General features: G+C 36.9%; 1 protein-coding gene across 1 annotated transcript in view; it reads right to left on the bottom strand.

Annotated features, from left to right (window-relative positions):
• Window positions 1-11,321: 11,321 nt before the first annotated feature.
• nrtn (neurturin) overlaps window positions 11,322-19,196 on the bottom strand; it is a 16,414-nt gene continuing 8,539 nt past the window's right edge. Inside the window, exons 2-3 of the mRNA XM_043251595.1 lie at window positions 14,253-14,526; window positions 11,322-13,585 (exon numbers count right to left, since the gene is read on the bottom strand). Of these exons, the coding sequence (XP_043107530.1) occupies window positions 13,158-13,585; window positions 14,253-14,499 (675 nt within the window). The 5' untranslated portion in view covers window positions 14,500-14,526 and the 3' untranslated portion in view covers window positions 11,322-13,157. The remainder of the gene's footprint in view (window positions 13,586-14,252; window positions 14,527-19,196) is intronic.

Genomic DNA, 19,196 nt, shown 5'->3' on the forward strand with positions numbered 1-19,196 from the left:
TAATTATTTATATTGATATATAATCACAAATTGTTGAAATGCAATTCAATTGAAAACGATAATTGTAATAATCCTTTTGATTTTATCGTGAAACGTAACCTAGCAGATTTAATTTGTTTGTGTGAGATTTGCCTTTTTGTCGTTTCTCAAAGAAACGAAACCCGCTTGAACCGAAGTTTGTCATCCAACGCGGGCCGGACGTCGCTCACGAGACGCAGTACTGCCGACCTGTGACTCTCACACACACACACACACACACACACACACACACACAACGTGAGTTGAAGAAGGGCTTTTCCCACTCTGCTGCTGAATATCCTCAATACACTGCCAGTGACAGGTACTCGAGTGTAGCGCGTTCATAGAAGGTGGAAATAGACGACGGTGTGCGGTCCATTGACTGTTTCTGAGACCGACCATGTGAAAGAGACGCTAGGAAGTGATGAAGTGACAGGTTACATTTAGTCATTTTATAGTAGGATGTTTTTTTATTATAAACCAAATACTGTTATAATTAAAACGAGATGTGTCGGTCAATATACTAAATTAGACTCCGTCGCAAATTTAGTGAGCCTAAAAAATACTTTTTTTTTGTCCTGTTTGCAGAGGTTTTATGTCAACTATAGCACTTAATAGACGTTTTGTGTTCATATTTGCTTTCCTTTTACCGGAACATTCTGTTGATTTGCTTCAGGATGAATGTGTTTCCATAGAGTTAGATGTTTCCCGTCAATATGAAAGCACTAGCAGAGCTAAGGGTTTACAAAAGTGCGAGTGATTGCTGTAAATGTCTGTAACTGTTTACATTCAGTGTGTTGCAGCAGATGTACTTTAGGACGCGCTCTTTTTTTTTTTTTTTTTTTTTTTTTTTTTCCGGGTTGATTTGTGTAGACCTCAGATAGACTGTGAACGCGCCGGTGCTATTTCTGGTCCAGGCCAGCTCGACTGCACTGATCTTGTGGTTTTAATGTACAATTTTGCTCTGGTGGAAGCGTTTAGAGATCATTTAGAAGGGCTAGGCTGCTTCTGGACTGTTGATTTCACTGGAATAATTACGTTTTTTTTGTTAACCGTGATGTTGAAACATGTAATGGTGGTCAAATGTGTATATATATATATATATATATATATATATATATATATATATATATATATATATATATATATATATATATATATATATTCTGTTATCTACTGAGTTATAAAACCCTGGAATATGCAATTAATATTGTAATTTCATTTTTTCCTCCAATGCTTTTCATTTTCATTCACTATTCATCTAGCGTCTTTTTTTTTTTTTTTTTTTTTTTTTTTTTTACAGTTTATTGTGTTCATGTTTGCAATTTAAAAATTATTCAGACTCATTCCAACTAATACACATCTGCTGATTCTAGATTACGAGATCTGATGCTGCTTCTAAATCCCGCCTTTGACTGTCGTTTCATAAAGTCTCTTCTTCATTCGTCCGCACTATGTACGCTGTGTACGATTGTCCCTCAGCTGTCAATATTTTGTTCTAAACTGTTTTTGCTGTTTTATTGTAAAGCTATCGGTAACATATCATAGTAGGGTCATGAAAACTGGACAAAATATTATATTAAAATATACTATACTACAATAAAATATTTTCTGAAAGAAGGTTAAACAAACTCATTTTTAAAAATATATTTGTTTTAATTTTATATTCGTAGGACATCATAATACATAGTGGGAGAATATGATTATGATTATCGAGTGGGTGCTCTAGGTTGTGTTGTGCATGTGTTTATCTCCGTCTTGTACGTATCTTATATGTGTAAACGTATATAAAGCAGATCGCTTAAAGGACAGGAGAAATTTAATATGCGTTTTTAAACTGCATTTATACCAGGAACCGAAAAAGAATACTTTTTTTAAATTGCATCAATAAATTTAATATTAATAATGTTGAATGTAACATTTGAATTGTTATTAGGCTATCGGTTTCTTGAAGTATAATCGTATAAGATTAATTTAAAAAAATTAAATAATTAAGTAGGCAAAGGTACTGGGCATGTAATAAAGGTATTTTTTTGAACTGAAACATGCTGCATAAAATATATAAAAATATGCATTGGTTAAAAAAATGACTGTAATACATTTTAAATACATATATATGGAGGTGGGTCCGATTTTGCAGGAAATGTCAATGTTACGTCATTCGCAGACAAAACTCACTTTAAGGCAGTAAATAGTTTAAAAGTTTACATGCAAAGGACTGGAGCCAATAAAAATACACCAACGTCAGATTGGGCTTTCAGAGATCGACTCCTTGATCCACAGGTAAAATAAATTAAAATAAAATGCAGTGTTTATTTAGTAGGGCATACTCTCTTTAGCATCGTTTTATTTCATGCATCCTATCTGTATCCAGGGGTGCGCACGTACTCCTTAAACCACCATTTTATTTCACCCCGAAGCCCATCTGCCAATAACCAAAACTAGTTTTAGCCGTCAACCGCTAAATCATAAGTCATTTTCGCTTAGTAAAGTTTTGGCGCCAATTAAGTTTCTAGAGTGATCTGAGGCGCATTAAAGCGCGCGAATAACAACATATCAATTTAATAATTAAAGTCGAGCATTTTAAAGAGCCGTGTGATTAAATCGGTCATTGGATATTAGATTACAGTCTATAATTTCCGTTTGGTAACGAGTGAATATCAGTAGGAGTAGGCGGAGGTCACATTGCGGTCTGTGAAGGCAACTTCCAACCCACCGTTTTCTTCCATTCTCTCACGTTTTAATGGTTGAAAGGTCAAAGCCATTTTGAGCGAGTTATTTTAGCTAATGGATGTTTGGAAGCATTTCTGTAAACTAATTATAGCTTCATTCATGCTGTAACTACATGGTTAAGAAAGGCAAGAGTCTATTTGACAGTTGGCTTTGTTGGCTAACACAAATAGCCAGCGGAATAACAACAGATATTGACTGCATTCTTCTATTTTGACAAACTACGGGTTAAACGAAAGGGCTTTAAACTTTTTAAACACCCTGCCGTTTTCTACATGTGTGGAGATCTCATTTTTTTACATTACTGCTGATTTGGTGGATCTAAATATTTTTACAATTCTGGACACGCTTTTACAAAACTGATTATCAAAGCATATAATATTTGCAAAATATTATACATTGCAGTTGTTTTCCATGGATATGTGAAGCAGTTCCCCATATAAGTTCAAACCGGTGTTCTATCATAGAGTATTGATTAATATTTTACAATCTTTTTTCTTCAAAATCTCATTAAATGGGCCATTTTATGCCATTTCTCTTTGTATTTCTACGCCAAATAGTTTTCAGTGCATGAACATATTCCACTAAATATACATTTTGATCTATTGTGCATGTTTTGTATCCATATTTTAAAATACATGCCACTTGGTTTGATATTTATACGATGCAAAGTAATTCAGACTTTATGAGTGGTATAATTGTCCAAATATTTATAGGGACAGTGCATATTTTAATCGCGTACTCTTGAATTTAAACATTTTAAACCACAATGAAGCAAAAACATTCATTTTGCTGGGTTGCCAGACGTTTGCATCCCTCTCACGGGGACACGAAACAAGTGCACGAAACACTTTCTACAATCCAATCAATTCAATCCAACCAGTTTTTCGATTCAGTCCAAATAATCAGCCTCGCTCTGATGCGTGAAAAGACGGTCGTAATTCCCGTTTCACGTCGACTTTGAGGTAACGCGTTACATCTGTTCGTTTTGTTTAACTCCTTGATTACAATAAATTTGAAGCACTTAATGGGGAACTAAAACAAAAGATCGGTTCTGTTCTGTCATGAAGGCTTAAGAAGCAGCGAGTGGAATAATAATTAAAATAATATGAGAAACACATTCTGGGTTCAGTGCAAAATTATTCGCATCTGTAGATCTTGCACCTTTTTTTTCTCCTGCACTGAGTAACAAATCAAAAGCAGTACTTGCATACATTAGTCTTAACGGTGTGATTCCTATCTATCTGAAGATTTTTATTTTCATTTATTGCAATCCTAAATAAATGCATTTTTTTTTTGTTTGCAGGTCGATGTCTGATTTCTAGCATGATAAAAGAGAAATCCAAAATGGCTTTGATATGTCAACAAAATAAATAATAAAGCCGACTTTGTCCGATGTTCTGATTTTTGTCCTGGAAATGCATGCAAATTAGTGCATGTTTAATTAGACTGCATCATTTGCATGTAAACAAGGTGTAGGTTTTGCTTTGGTTCAATTGTTTAATCAAAATTATTGCTAGGACCAATTTAGTAGATCTCGGTAGGACGTATCATAGCATCCTTACTAAATTCTCCACCCTATATGCAGTCATTGGACTGGATGTGATATAACAAAGAAGTGACTGACATGTCAACTACTCGCAGAAAGTAAACAAAGAGGAATTATCCCAAACTGCGTTCATCTTTGTGCTTCCCCACTGGGGCGTTTCTGCAATTTTCCACAGCTCTTGAACTCCTCACTCATTCTGGACGGCATCAGTCGAGTTTATTTGCACAGTGAGGGTGTGATGTGTCAGCTTTGGTGGGCTGTGAGGTCTGCTATCAGCTTAGAACGGCCTTGCATGCGTGAGGCCATGAATGCATGCGGCATTTCAGATGAAACGTGACGAACACTTTCCCAGAAACCCTTCAGAAGAAAGAAAAGCGTCTCCTGTTAGCAGCTTTAGGGCAATAAACAGCAGAGTTCTAAGTGAAGAAAAGCTAACTCTTCATAAATATACAATATATGGCAAAACCCCATGTCTATTTCGTGTGCTACTGACGTTAGCAGGGTTTCCGCGAGCCTTAAAACAGTATTCCTAACCCTCCCTCTTCCTCAAAACAAGGCCTTTAAAAGATCCTAAATCTGAGAGGAAAGTCGAGGTATACGTTGCTAAAATGTTTCCAAAGAGTTGTATCCTTGAATACATTTACTTGAGATGCATTTAAGATCTCGAAATATTATTTTATGTTCAAAGCTATTACAAATACTTGTCCATGGAAATAAAAATGGCGGGTAAGGTCGGTGTTAGGTGATTAGTGACAAGCGAGGAGAGAAAACTAAATGAATTAAGAGGCCCAAAATGTCGATATAAGGCAATATGAGGCTGGTTTACCTTTGCTAAATTAAGGTAACGCTGTCGCCTTTAAAAACTACATTTCCCGTCTTCCGAACTGACTACAGCTACCACCCGTTTTATCCCGTTTGGAGGAGTCCGGACAGTTTTTAACGTAACTCCGACTGGATTCGTCTGAAAGAAGAAAGTCTCTACACCTACGATGCTTCAATGGTGAGTAAAATATAGGGCAGTTTTTGTAAACGTAATAATTGGTTTCATCGTGTTTACTTCGCTTGTAGTCTTAAACGTCCTACAGAAACCCAATGCGCCGCCATTTTGTTCCCCGAAAGCGTGACTTCACAATTTTTAGCGCCTTATTTTTTTCGTTCTCTCAGACGCAATAATATGGCGAAGCCTCCAGATTTTTGCTTCTGTCCAAATGTTTATGGGTACAGATGGTTTGTGTACACGGACATAATCATACTCGCTGAGTGTAATGAGTCCGTGTGCAGCATCTCTCAGCACTGATTGTGGGTCTCCTCGCCGTTCCCTTTCAAAACAAATGCGGTCAACCGCAGAAAATGTTCCCTGGATGAATCACCGACAGCGATGATGATAATTACCCTCTCCATTAGCATGCATGTGGTGCAACCGGTGGAATCCGTTCAATTTTCACAACGTTCTATTTATTCTTTTTGGATTCTTAGAACGTGCGCCGTTCTCTACTGAATCGTACAAATGGAGTGTATTCCGCTGTAATTTTAACGAATCTCTAATTTAAACAAATCCCCGTAATCCCGCCATTTTTCCTCAGCTCTTTGTTTAACGAGACGTGGCTCTCGTTTGGTTAAAGTTCAGAAAAGCGGTTTGAAATCGTTCTGCACTCATCGAGCTATCATTTCATCCTTGATTCACATTTCTTTTTGGCCTCCTCATAAATCAGTTTTAGTTTTTAGAGTCTAATTGGGGGGAAAAAATTGTACAAGCTTTATCTAAACTTGTGATTTAATTGAAATTGTGATTTCTGTTAACGAGCGTCTTAATGTTAAAGACAGATTTGACTTGTTTTTCCACCATGGTTTAAATAATTCTTCTAAAGTTGGGTATCGCATCCAATCAAAATCCTCGATGTGCATTAAAATAGTGCGCCAAATAAAAGATAAGCAAAATGGACTCTGGCGTCTTTATGCTACGCGTTAGATGCGTATCATATTCACGTAATACAGGCACGTATTAATATCACGAGAACGGGCTGGTTCAGAGACATCATGTTTGGAATACAGCTTGTTTAGAGTAATGGCTTTGTTTTCAATATCGATTTAGAGTAAGACAACCCTTGGAAAATATGTATTTCATATAAAATTTAAAAATGTTTTTTTTTTTTTTTGTGCATTATACTTAAGGATCTTCTAGACACTGTTACCATTTACGCTTTCTTCAGCAATAACCTGGCTTCTTTAAAAAGACACCAAACCTGAGTGCTCCAAAGCCATCGAAATTGGCAAAAGTTTGTTGGAAATTTCGTTTCAGGTCAACGTAACGTAATATTATAATAATTCAATAAATATGATACATATAACTAAAATAAAGTACATTCATTTCATAAAAAAGAAAAAAAGGTGACGTTATGAATTAATGCACAAAGCTGTGGACATGCTATTGAAAATTTTTTGAAAATTTTGCTATTTGCTTGTAAAAGCACTCAAATATAGTCTAACCTCCAAGTATAGGTTATTTCCATCACCAGTTCTTTGACAGCAAATAAGGACTTTTGTCAAAGCAAAAGCATTGTAATGTAATATCTAACAGGACTTATAGGGACATGGCAATGGTGCCGAAACAAAATGAAAGGAAAACCTATGTTTTAATGTTTTTGCAAAAGATTTGTAATTGAAACGGGGACGGAAAACTATACCGTAGCCTATTTCAGTGCTAAATGCAAAGTTGCTCAGGGTAATGCAATACCTTTATGTAAAGGTTTATGTGAAAATGCCGCTTTTACAAAAGTTTATGAAGAAAACGCAGCTGCGAGAAGATGCTAAGTTTCTCAGTGTAACTTTTGCAAGAGAAAGTTTTTCGAGAAAATGCAAAGTAACGCAGCACAGTGTAATACTTGAATGCGTTTTTCCTCGTGTAGGCACATCGCACGTCCGGGCTACTTCTCCTCTCTGAAAGAGAAAGCGACACCATTCCAAGTAGCGTTACATAATTGTCACGCTGAAGTCCTCTTAAAACAAAATCAGACGTTCTGAGCTCATAAGAGCGCTTCTGAACCGAGACGTTCTCATGCACCGCGAAAGCGAGCACCAAGCCTTGATTTCAGGTAATGGAGACCGGCTCCTTCACCGGAAATCATGACTCACGACGTGTTTAGTCTGTCTGGCTTCACCCGAGTGACCCGCTCGGATGGCCAGCGAGATTCAGACGTTGTATAATGATAGAACAGAGTCAAGGCAAACAGAAAGGCCCGGCAGTGATGGATGATGTTTGTGTTGAGGAGATAACGTGAACGCCTCGCGGTCAAAGTGGTTTACCGTCCGAATTGCAGCGATCGATTGCTCAGAGCAGAGCTGTATTTGCTTAGTGTGATCGCCAGGACGGTTCTCGTACACGATGGTGATGAAACAGGCCCACCTATCGTCGTGGCTTTCTCTGTCAGGGGACAGCAGAGGCGCTCGCACACACGGCCCGGGCGCCACTGGATGCAGGCCACTTCGATTAGTTTGGAAAGCAAGCCTGGATTGTTTAATTTTCTATCATAGATTACGGGTTCCACCGCGTTAGACTCCTTAAGGGGAAGGAAGAAATCTAATCCTGCGGTTAGATAAGCGATATAAAAATAGAAAAGTCATAAATGTGTCTCGAAAAGGCTCTTACGGGCTTTGAAGGTAAATGGCGAGTGCCTTTTGAGGAATCTGTGGGGAAATGGTACACTGCTGTGCCTGAAGCGAACTATGGAAGAAAACCGTTTTAGTAGGCTAATTTATAAAAGAGATATATTTTCTCAGACGTAAACGTTCACTAACATTAGGAATCAATAAATTTACATTTAAATTAAAGCTAAATGTTTATGATTTATGATTCAATTATGATTTTAAAAGTGGTTCGCGTTACATCATTACATGCAAAACCATATTAAATCTACCAAAACATTTAATATCGACATTATATAACAATATAACATTAAGTTCAACATATAGTGTATATATGTATATGTGTGTGTGTATATGTATGTATATATATGTGTATATATAGTGTGTAGTACTCCTATCATATATATATATATATAAAAGGAATGTGTATATATGTATATATATACATTATATATATATATATGTATATGTGTGTGGATGTGTGTTGATCTAATAAAACATAGGATAGAATCATATACTCCTTAAGATTTGAACTCAAAGAGGGATGTTGTTGATCTAATAAAACACAAGATACAAATATACGTTTACGTTTTGGCAAAAGAAACGCTGGAAAGTGTTTTGTAAGCTTACTTAAATTTATTTTGCAACGAAAGCAATAATGAATCTGTTTAAAAGTCACTTTTTATTAAGCTTTATGAATTGAGCGATTAATAGTAGTAACAATAATCAAATTTCTCAGATATTGATTTGTATGGTTTTTATCCAAAATGCTAACCAGTCGTTGATCGATTGGGGATATTCCAAATCATTTCACCAGGATCCTAGATGCCTTTACCTCACACTGTTCTGTAAAACTTGTGTGAGATAAAGAAAGTGCTTTTACTAAACGAGGAAACACCTCAAGTTACAACCTAATTCCAAATGAAACGAGGATAAAAGCTGTTTAAAGATCAGCTTCCGTGAGGTTTATACGGTAAAACTTTGAGAGCTTCAGGAAGCCTTGCACTCAAAATCACAAATAAGCAAAAAATGCGCATTTTAAAGGGATAGTTCACCCAAAATTAAAATTCCGTCTTCATTAACTCATTCTCAAGTTGTTGCAAAGCTGTATCAGTTTCTTTCTTCTGCTGAACACCTTAAAGAACGGAAACGGTTGTTGGTCTCCATTGAGTACCGTAAAAAATTCTGTAGAAGTCGTTGAGGACCTAAACAGAAGAAAGAAAGAAAAAAACTTGAGGTTTGGGACAACCTGAAGGTAAGGAAATAAAACATCCCTTTAAAAATCAAACTTATGACCAAAAACCGCACTGAACACTTGCTAAAATGTTATTGGAGGCAGTTCGTTTGAAAAAAAGACGGCATTCTGTTAATTATGCACTTGCCAGTCACAAAAGGTAGAGTTTCCAGAATGACCCCGCAACTTTGTAATTAAAATTTTGCAATGTACTGTAAATGCATGTCATTTGTAAAATTGTAAATGCGTAGCGTTTTAACTAAAACAGCAGTTTCTCTCTCAGTCAGGACCGGGTCAAGTACTCGCAGAGCTGCTGACAGTAATGCATGTGTGTCAAGGCCATTCACTCGGGGGGGATTATGGGTAATATGTTGTCCTCAAGAGACGTTTCTCAACTTACAGTATCTTTTCATTTTTCCTGATACGGAACCTCGTATGAAACATGCACGATCCAGAGACCTTCCAGTTGAACGAAAATCAAACGAACGAAATCTTTTTTTTGACTAGTCAAGCTGCATTTGTCTGTAATGCTCGGGTTACTGTTGACGGATTTGGCATAAACGACACTAACCGATGTTCTTTTTTGCACATCTGTGCAATTAATAACGTTGATTCGACGAGTGAAACTCATTCATGTGTCAAAACATAGCTACACAGAATCCGCTCGATACGAACCAATCAAGTGATACGAACAGACGAAACAGGAAAATGTATGTAAAGCACTATCTTTACGCTGAATGTTTCATCAGCGGTTTTTAATCAAACAGTAATGCAATCAAAAGTGAAAGAGTGACCGTATAATAAATCACACAGGGTTGGGTTGGTTTTAAAGCTGATACAGTTTATTAAACATGTTATATATCGAATATAATACATATGAGATCTTTTGGCACCTTAAAAAATAATAAATATGCTCTCGTTAAGTCAGTGATTCTACATCTAAATAAATAAACAGACCATAACTTACTCTTCAATAAATATACGTCATTTGTTATATAGATGCATTGCATCAATGTGTATTGCAGTCGGTCAACAGGGTCCAACAATGCTCAAACCGAAAGGCTGTGTGTGTGTGTGTGTGTGTGTGTGTGTGGGTTAACAGGACATCCCACTGCAGCAGGTGGAAGAGACTGAGGCCATATGGACGGACAGATGAGCTCTTCAGAGACTGCAGTTACTCCAAAAAAAAGTAAAAGAACAAATACGATTAACCACAGAATGACAGATTTAGATATGGATTATACAGAACTGTTGTTATTAGACAGGAGTGTTGATGTTTTGTTAACTCGGCTTGATACTATGACATCATTTGGAATGATTTCGTTCTCCTAAAAAGATTTTTTTATTTTTTTATCAGATCAGACGCTTACGTTTTTGTTTGTAAAAATGCAGTCTGTTTTTAGGTGCATCAGTATAAAGATGGCCGTAATAAACCGAAATGTCAGTAAAGGTACAGTTCACGCGAAAGTTAGAATTCTGTCATCGTAGAAGAAGATATTTGAGAAATATGTATTTTCCAAAATCACCAAAATATCATCTTTTCTGTTCCACGAAAGTAAGTTTAGGCTGAGTAAATAACGACAGAGTTTTCAGTTTTGGGTGAACTGCCCATTGCATGAAAGCAATATCGTACTAATAATCTTGCATGAGGCTGCATAGACATTTTTTATTATTATAATTTTTTTGCATATGGTTTTTGATTATAAATGTGATATTCCGAGGTGAAATTAGATTCTATTTCACAATTGTTCTAGTTCAGCATGCTAAAAGATCCTTACGATATACGTGCACGTTACTATATTAGCGCATTGCGTGAATCTTCGATTTGGTTTTATATATATTTTTGCTCATACGCGGAAAAAATATATGCAAAATCACAAACTGTTTCTGCACACCTTGAGTTTTGTTGAGTTTTAAGGCGGGTGTTTGTTAGGGCTTAAGTCTTCTCTTGTAATTACATCAGTGCTCTAATGAACTGATCAGACTTACACGTGGCTTAAAGGGACACTCGTCTGCTTCCTGAGCACTAGACGTCGATTTCAACTCCCATTTCCATTCATCGTATACCAAATTCTCTTTTCAGTTACTTCTGCATGCAATCATCACATTTGCAGTCGGTCGACATCATGTGTACACGTGTCTTACAGCAGCCGTAATCCACTAAATACAGCGTTATATAATATTATTATAAAGTGTTATTTTTCTGTCAATGCGAACATGATTGACTGCGGAAATTCGAAACGAGGAGTTAGTTTCACCGGCGTCTGTGCTTGTTCAATGCTTAATTACCAGAGATTATTTTGGTGGAGTTTAGAGCTAAAATCAGGACACGGGTTTATTTAGAGACTTATTCGATGCTTATGCTACCTGGTTCTTCCCACTTTAGTTCTCTGTATTTTTGGCCAAGGCTTGACAGGGGCTAAAGTGGATTAGACTCTTGTGTTATAGGATTTACACAAATAAAGTGGATTTGGTCAGGTTAACTAAGGGAAGACCTCGGGCAAGGATAGCCTGACTCCGGCGATTTCAGTACATTCGCAAGTATCTAGAGGAACGAAAACCGTCCGATAGAGAGAGGAAACTGATTCTGGGGGATTCTTAAAAGGGTGCGATCCGATTTTTCCTCTGAGGAACAGTGCAGATTGACTTGATGTTTGCTTTCTAGGCCGTTTGAACAAATTGATCCAGTTTCTCTCTCTATATAGGACCTGACTGGAAGATAAGGAGAATAAGAAAAAGTTGAGCGAACTTAAAAGTTTGAGTCAACCAGCCTCAACAGATTTGAGTTTTACCCGGAACTTTATGCAACAAAATTAAAGTTAATAAAACTCAAAAATAAGCTGCGGAACCCCCAAAGTCTGCTGGAGCTGGCTGATTCAACCTTTTTACGGCGTCTCGCCGGAAATCCGTTTTACAAGGTGCTGATTTCGTATGAATTCACACAACGTGAAGTACGAAAATGCATGATACGTAGCAAAAGATATTAGCTCGGAGGTCTACCCATGAATGTAACCGTCACTTGGATGAGAGGAGATCGTATGAAAACATGGATGAGTATTAGCCACCAGTTTGACAGAATGCATAGTAGTTTTGCAATGAGATCGTTTTGGACGTTGTATTATTGTTTCATAAATGCGTCAAATTTTATAAATTGGTGCATAAAATTGAGCATTGCAATTTATCTGGTTCTGAAGGTTGTCGGATTTAACAGATTTCGCAGGATAACACGTTGTCACAAGGTACTTGTCCCTGTGTGAGTTTGTTCAGAAACCACCAGTTACCACGTACAACGTCCGCATTTTTATGATACCTAGCATTATAGCAGTTTATTAGTTTCCTTATTGATCTTTTTAAACGTAACCTTTATTCGAATGTCGCAACATTTAATAAATGTAAATCTCTTGATCAAATATTGGGTTTTCTTTTAAAGAGCCATGTTGACTGTAGCAAGGCTGAGGTAGATTTTCAGTAAAACGAATGTGTTTGAATTTGATTTGTGGGAATGTTTAGCTTTTGAAACGTCAGAGTTGAAACCTTTCAGAGCCGCTGGGATCATTTACAGGTCAGTTACACGACGAGGAAGTTTTGTTCGGCATTGGGCGTGCCTTTGTGTACTTGCTTTGTTTACCGAAGCCCTGAATGAATTTTCTAGAGGTTTTTCGACGTCGAAACTCTGAGCATCCACCCAACATTTCAAACTATTCGAAATTAGACCCACGAAGGCAATAGAAACAGGATACACAGCAGCATCTCATCAGCAACGACTAAACATGAGAATAATTATTTGCTTAATATATTTCCGGTTTCTCTTCATCGGGACTGGCAGAAGTGTCTGAGGAGAATCTGCCACTCGAGTATGTTTCGTGAAGGCAATGCAAGACGTGAGCTCTCGCCTCAGTGCTTTAAGCCCGGGAAGATTTTCTTCTCAGAATCGAGGGTCTGTATTTTTCAGAGATTAAAAGGTGTTATGCTTCCCGCTCGACGTCAGACGCATCCGCACGCTTTGGCCGAAAACTCTTGGATCGTGTGGTATTTGTTGAAGTTATCGAGGAAGGAGATGTCCTCCTCGTACGCGGTGGGCCGACAGCAGGGGCTGTGTCGCGCTTTGTCCTTCTGGTCCCTTGTTAGCAGCCTCGAGCGCTTCATGAACGCCAGCGTCAGGTCATAGTTTTTGCGGCTAGTGGTGCACTTTCCGCTGCAGTAATGGAAGACTATAGTCTCGTCGCTGACGTATCCCAACCCCAGCTGACTGACCGTCACCTCCACCTCCTGCAGAGAACAGGGTTTGGATCGTTTTTTTGCACGTTTAGTTCTTTTGCTCTGCTGGGCATCTCTGCGGGCTTTCCTTTCCACCAGTGTCCCAATGACCTGCTTCAGCTCGCCCTCTGTGAAGCTCTGGAACATCTTCATGACTGAGGAAAAAGGAGGGTTAATTATTTTCGGTGTTCGGCTTGCAGCTTTGGCATTATTTTAACGCTTTTTCAGTGGCGCTGGTTAAAGGGATAGTTCGCCCAAAAATGAAAATACTCATCATTTATGCTCATTTATACTCATCACGTCATCAACCTTTCAGTAGTTCCAACTCTGTATGGATTTCTTAGAAAGTTTGTAACCAGGCTGTTTTGGGTCACTTCCATAGTATTTTTTTCTCTGGTAACAAAGCTTCTTCAAAATATCTTCCTTTGAGTTTGGCATGAAATTCATATAAAGCTGGAACTACTCAAAAGTGAGTAAATGATGATGGTATTTTCATTTTTGGGTGAACCATAAGTATTTTTTCCGTTAGATTTTTCTACACTCCAGAAATGCACAAAAAGTCAGGTGGCAAGTACCTATTTGAAAGCTACTTTGTTTCAGTTCTGGTTGGTGGCGTAAAAGTACAAACTTTAAAACCGAAACTTCAGGGAATATTGGTTATCAGATTTAGAGTTAAATTCAGATGGAATTCTGTTCGTGTGAAGAGCCTGACGTCTGGGAGCGATGCATGCCGAATGCAGTCTGATGTAAACAATGATAGGCTACTCTATAAGGAACTGCTGTCACAACACAAGAGATCATAAGGTCCCGTCATGATCTTACATTCTGATACCAGAGAGTTTCCTCCGTCCGCTGATCTGACTCTCCGATGCCGTCCACCTGCCGCAGCGGTAGACGAAGAGTTGCTTGGCGTGAATGAAGAAGATGGAGGTGAAAGTGATGAGGATGAAGCTCTGCGGTGGGGAGGAGGGGGCGGGGCTCGGGAAGAGGAAGTGGTTTTAAGGACGAGCAGGGGAAGTGCAGCACCACAGAGAATCAGGCCGATGGCAGCAAACTTCCATAACTTCATCTTAGAATGAGGAGAAGCATTGGGCCCCTGAAAAACAACCAGACATCTATTACTCAAAACCAAACACAAACGCGGTTTTAATCCCAGCGGTCACAATAGTGACCATTAAGAAAGCTGCAAAAACCTCACTGACTGATGTTTTAGTGCACCTCCTGCAAATATGGAAAACATAAAGGGTCTCAATTAAATATGTGAAGTTTCACATGACTAGATTTCCTGTTTGCACCCTGAGAAGAAGATAACTGCATCAAAGCTCCAAAACGAAGGGCTAGTAAAGTATGTTACCGTAAAGATATGACAAAGATTTTTGGTACACATTATCTTTAGGGTCTCTAGTATCGTTATTATATGCATTTGCATATATTTATTTTTGTTGAATGTGGTGCTAGGGTGAGCAAACATCTTGATAGTCACCATTTTTGCAATATACATTAAATGCAGTTGCTAGTAAAAATGGCAATAAAATGCTGCAATGCCTAAATTAAAATTTTAAATGTTGCAAAAATTGCACGATAATGATGTTGTAATACTCGTAGCATTGATTTAAAAATTAGTAATTACAAAAATCGTGTGCATTTTTTATCTCAACGTTCCTATCAATGTTGCATGCATTTTTAAAATGCAAAATAGTAACCCTAGAATGTGATCGACCAGTTTAAAATAGCTGATGTAAGATATGCAGCAATTTTTATGATTGCAGAAATATGCAATTTCATTACTCGATTTCATATCCCACCGGTCACGCGCAAAACGCAGTTTTTCATACACTTTTTCCAAAAAGAATTGCATCGTTTGGATATTTTCATGTCCGGGGAAAACCGAGAGATTCAGGCACATTTGAATAAGTGAAGCCAGAAACACTAGATATCATTTTGACAGAATATACGCTATAACTCAGTGGCTGTCGGTGGAGAAACATGCTTTTAATTACAAGAACTAGCAGTCGTTATAGTATTAATAAACAACCTGCTTAACCCTTTATTTTGATTCTTCCTCAGAAGACGTAACGCAAACCCTGCAGCCTGCTAATGCTTGCTCTAACGAAAGTTAGCTAACATGTATTAGTTAACAAAGTTACTTGTTAGTAGAATGTCTCGAATAGCCTACGATACCATGATAAAACCAGGCCTATTATAAACTAAATGCTTGACATCCGCCAGGCGGAGAAATGAGCTGGCTAATTAAAAATGGCCTTCGCATTTGAGGTCTGAAACTTACGTCATCAAATATTGGGAAAACTTATTTATTGAATGACGTAACCTCTGGAGGAATTTGGGTGAGCTTTGGCAGTTATTGCTATGAGTTTGTTGTTGTTGCATAAATATATATTTATATTGTTTATATTGTATTTATATTGCATTGAAGCGTATTGGCAAGTTACAAATTATTGGCAACATGTTTAAGCAAACCCATTAACGTGAAAATCGACACATGCCGTGGTGTTTCTAATTGATGGTCTCTAACTAAATGAACGAATTAGATGACCTGGTTAACAGCTGTTTAAAGAAGCTAACGCCTGTTATAGCACCCCTCGTGGCAGTTCTAAAAATATGTATTTTATTGATTTGTGCTGCTCAAAGCTTCTTATTTCTCATGTTTGGGTAGAGCGGTAGTTTTTCATCCTTTTAGCTAGAGTTTTTGGCAAAAAAAATAGTCATGAGCGGCTGAGAAACCGCTTTGAAAACAATCATTTTTGTCAGTTTTGGTTTGATGACCACAGTAAAGCACAGAAAGGACAAAGTTTAAACCTGAAGCTGATTTTGAAGAGAATTTGAGATATTCTGGTTGTTAGATGGATGAGTTTAGCATGCAGTCCACGTAAATGACGCTGCCTGTGATTATTCAGCCATCACGTGTGGGTTAGTTTGATTGACCCGACTCTGTACCAGCACAAAGATCAAGATTTACTAAAGATATGCAAAGAAACGCAAAACTGAAGCAGCGTTGACACGTTTAGGAAAGTAGTGACGCTTCATTCACTTACTTGGGTGGGTTTTGTTCCTCATATAAAATGAATTCTATATAAAGTTAATTCCACTCTGTGATTTGCAGTTTAAATAAATTACATAAGTAATATTTTATTGAATCTCCCTAATTGCTTTTTTCATCTTTTTAATGCTCCTTTCTTTTACAGCTCAGCTATGTCTGGAAGGTTTTTGTCTTTCACGCATAAAATATTTTATTATTTACATATGTTTATATTATTTTATTATTACTTACTTGCATCTAATGAAGCGATTCCCAAACTAATACATTTAATTGAAGCAGCCCATTAATTTTAATATAATTTTAAAATATACGTTATATAGTATTTACGTATATATTTAAACCATTTATATTTATACATATTATAAATACAATATTTAATGTTTTTTTGGGTTTTATTTTGATTGACGTTTTTTTTATTATTTATTAAAATTTTACATTTTAATGATTCAGTTTATTATTTGTTTTTTTTACACTATTAGGTCAAAAGTAATCAAAAATAGTCAAATGTGTAAAGCGGTGGATTGAATTAGTAACTACGATTTTGCCACGTCATTTAGAAACCTCACTGCTTACATATTTTTCAAATAAGCACACTTTTTCATCATTTTTTTAGCTGCGCCGATGTTTGACACAACTGTTATTCAACAAATGGTCAGCAGCCCAACAATTACAGAATCGCGGCTCTAACAAACGCCAAAGCAAATTAAAGCATCTTTGATCGTGCATTCAGAGCGTTTGAGCCACGTCCGAGCGGCCTCGAGCAAACAAGAGTTGTTGTTCCAGAGATTTCATTCACAGATGTTTGCACAAGTGGTTTGGCCATCCGCAGCTTTTCTGCTCCTCTGTTGATCTCATTCCGGTCACACAGGTGTGGACTGACCAGAACGTACAAAAACTGCCACGTGCTCCCAGAGCGCTCTTGTTTAGCGTTTTATTTTTCAATCTATCAGATGGGGATAAAACGGGACGTCCCGAGCCAGAAAGGTCGCGTTTTGGCAGCTTCGCAGTACACACATGAGAAGTATATTAGCAGGTTTTCTTCAGTGATTTCCCTGCATCCAAAATGTATTTTCCCTTTTTGCTCTCCTAAACATGGATCAAATCTGCCAGGTTCGTTTATATCTGACTGAGTGGTTTTTAGGATCATAGCCTTACATTTAGAGGACTAGAGGTGTATTACTCTGTAAAGAAAGTACGCTCTCAGAAATAAAGGTACGCTCGTACACAGTGGTACACTTTTTTACTTTTTAGGTATTAATATATACTTTAAAGTACCAATATAGACCCTTCTGGTACAAAAGTGTACCTTTTTAGAACATAAATAAAGAGTCTGTTTAAGTTACATTCAACTGCTGTAAAAGTACTTGTTTTATAATTCTTAAAAGAGACTAAATAATGTAAGAAATTATTTAAAGAAATTTATATGATATGCAAACATATAATATATATATATATATATATATATATATGTATACACATTTTATATATATTTATATATTTTATTATTATTATTTTACATTTTTATAATTATTATTTTTATAAAGATGTATTATAGTTATAGCAATTTATATGACATGCAAATATATTAGAATTATATATTCTTTGTTTATTTATTTTTATTTATTTTACTTTTTATAATTTTTAATATATTAGAATATATATTCTTTTTAATTTATTTTTATTATTTATTTTACTTTTTTTTATCATTTTTTTTAAATTATTGTATGTTGTATGTGAATGAAAAACAACTGACTGCAGCTGTCATGGTTATTATAAAACATGATATTATTGTATTTTCTATGTTTACTTTAAATACTTTAAATATTAGCCAGCTTCCATTAACACACAAAGAGATTCAGTTCACATATGATTGGATTATTACTCTCCTTTTTTGTTATAAATGTGTGAAACCGTAAATACACTATTGTATGTTGTGCTTGTCACATAACCGGACACAGAACATGCTTCCAAGAGTCTGTGCCAATGGGTGCGCCTTTAAAACACTAAACTTTTTTTATTGATTCAATCACGTATGATTCTGTAAGAAAAGCTGCGAAGGGGAACCAAACAATTCAGCAGCCGAAATCAGGAAATGCCTAGGCCGTTCTCCCAGAGACTAAGAACTAAACCAGACCACACTCACTCAAACGCTTCAGCAGACGTTATTAGAGTGCACTGGCAATACTACACGCTGCTTCTGGTCCTGGAGAACATGGAAAGAGGAAGATGCATGGACCGACGCACGAAAGGGATTCATTCTCCAAAATATCGTATTGCAGTAACTGCAGAACATAGATAAAGAGTCTGTTTGAATTACAGTCAACTGTTATACATGTACTTCTTTTATAATTCTACAAAGAGACTAAATAATGTAATCATTTAAGAATGTGTTTTAAAAAAGGTCCGTTTTGCTACCTTAAAGGTACATATAAGTACTTGAAGTGTGCATATTTGAACCTAATAGGTACAAAAGTGTTCTACCGCCCCAATGACAGCTTTTGTACCTTTTTTTCTGAGAGTGCATAATACGAAAGTCTGCGAATGTTTGGCTAAACGCATTCTTCGTGACGCCTTTCATGTTCAACAGCAGAAAGGAACTCATACGGGTTTGGAGCAACTTTTGAATTTTGGGTGCGCTGTCCCTTTAAAATACCAGAACTCTAGCTTCGTGGATCCAGGTCCAAAGCACTTTCGGTATACGAACGAAT

Source organism: Puntigrus tetrazona, chromosome 11 (genome assembly GCF_018831695.1).
Source record: "Puntigrus tetrazona isolate hp1 chromosome 11, ASM1883169v1, whole genome shotgun sequence".
Classification (NCBI taxonomy): domain Eukaryota; kingdom Metazoa; phylum Chordata; class Actinopteri; order Cypriniformes; family Cyprinidae; genus Puntigrus; species Puntigrus tetrazona.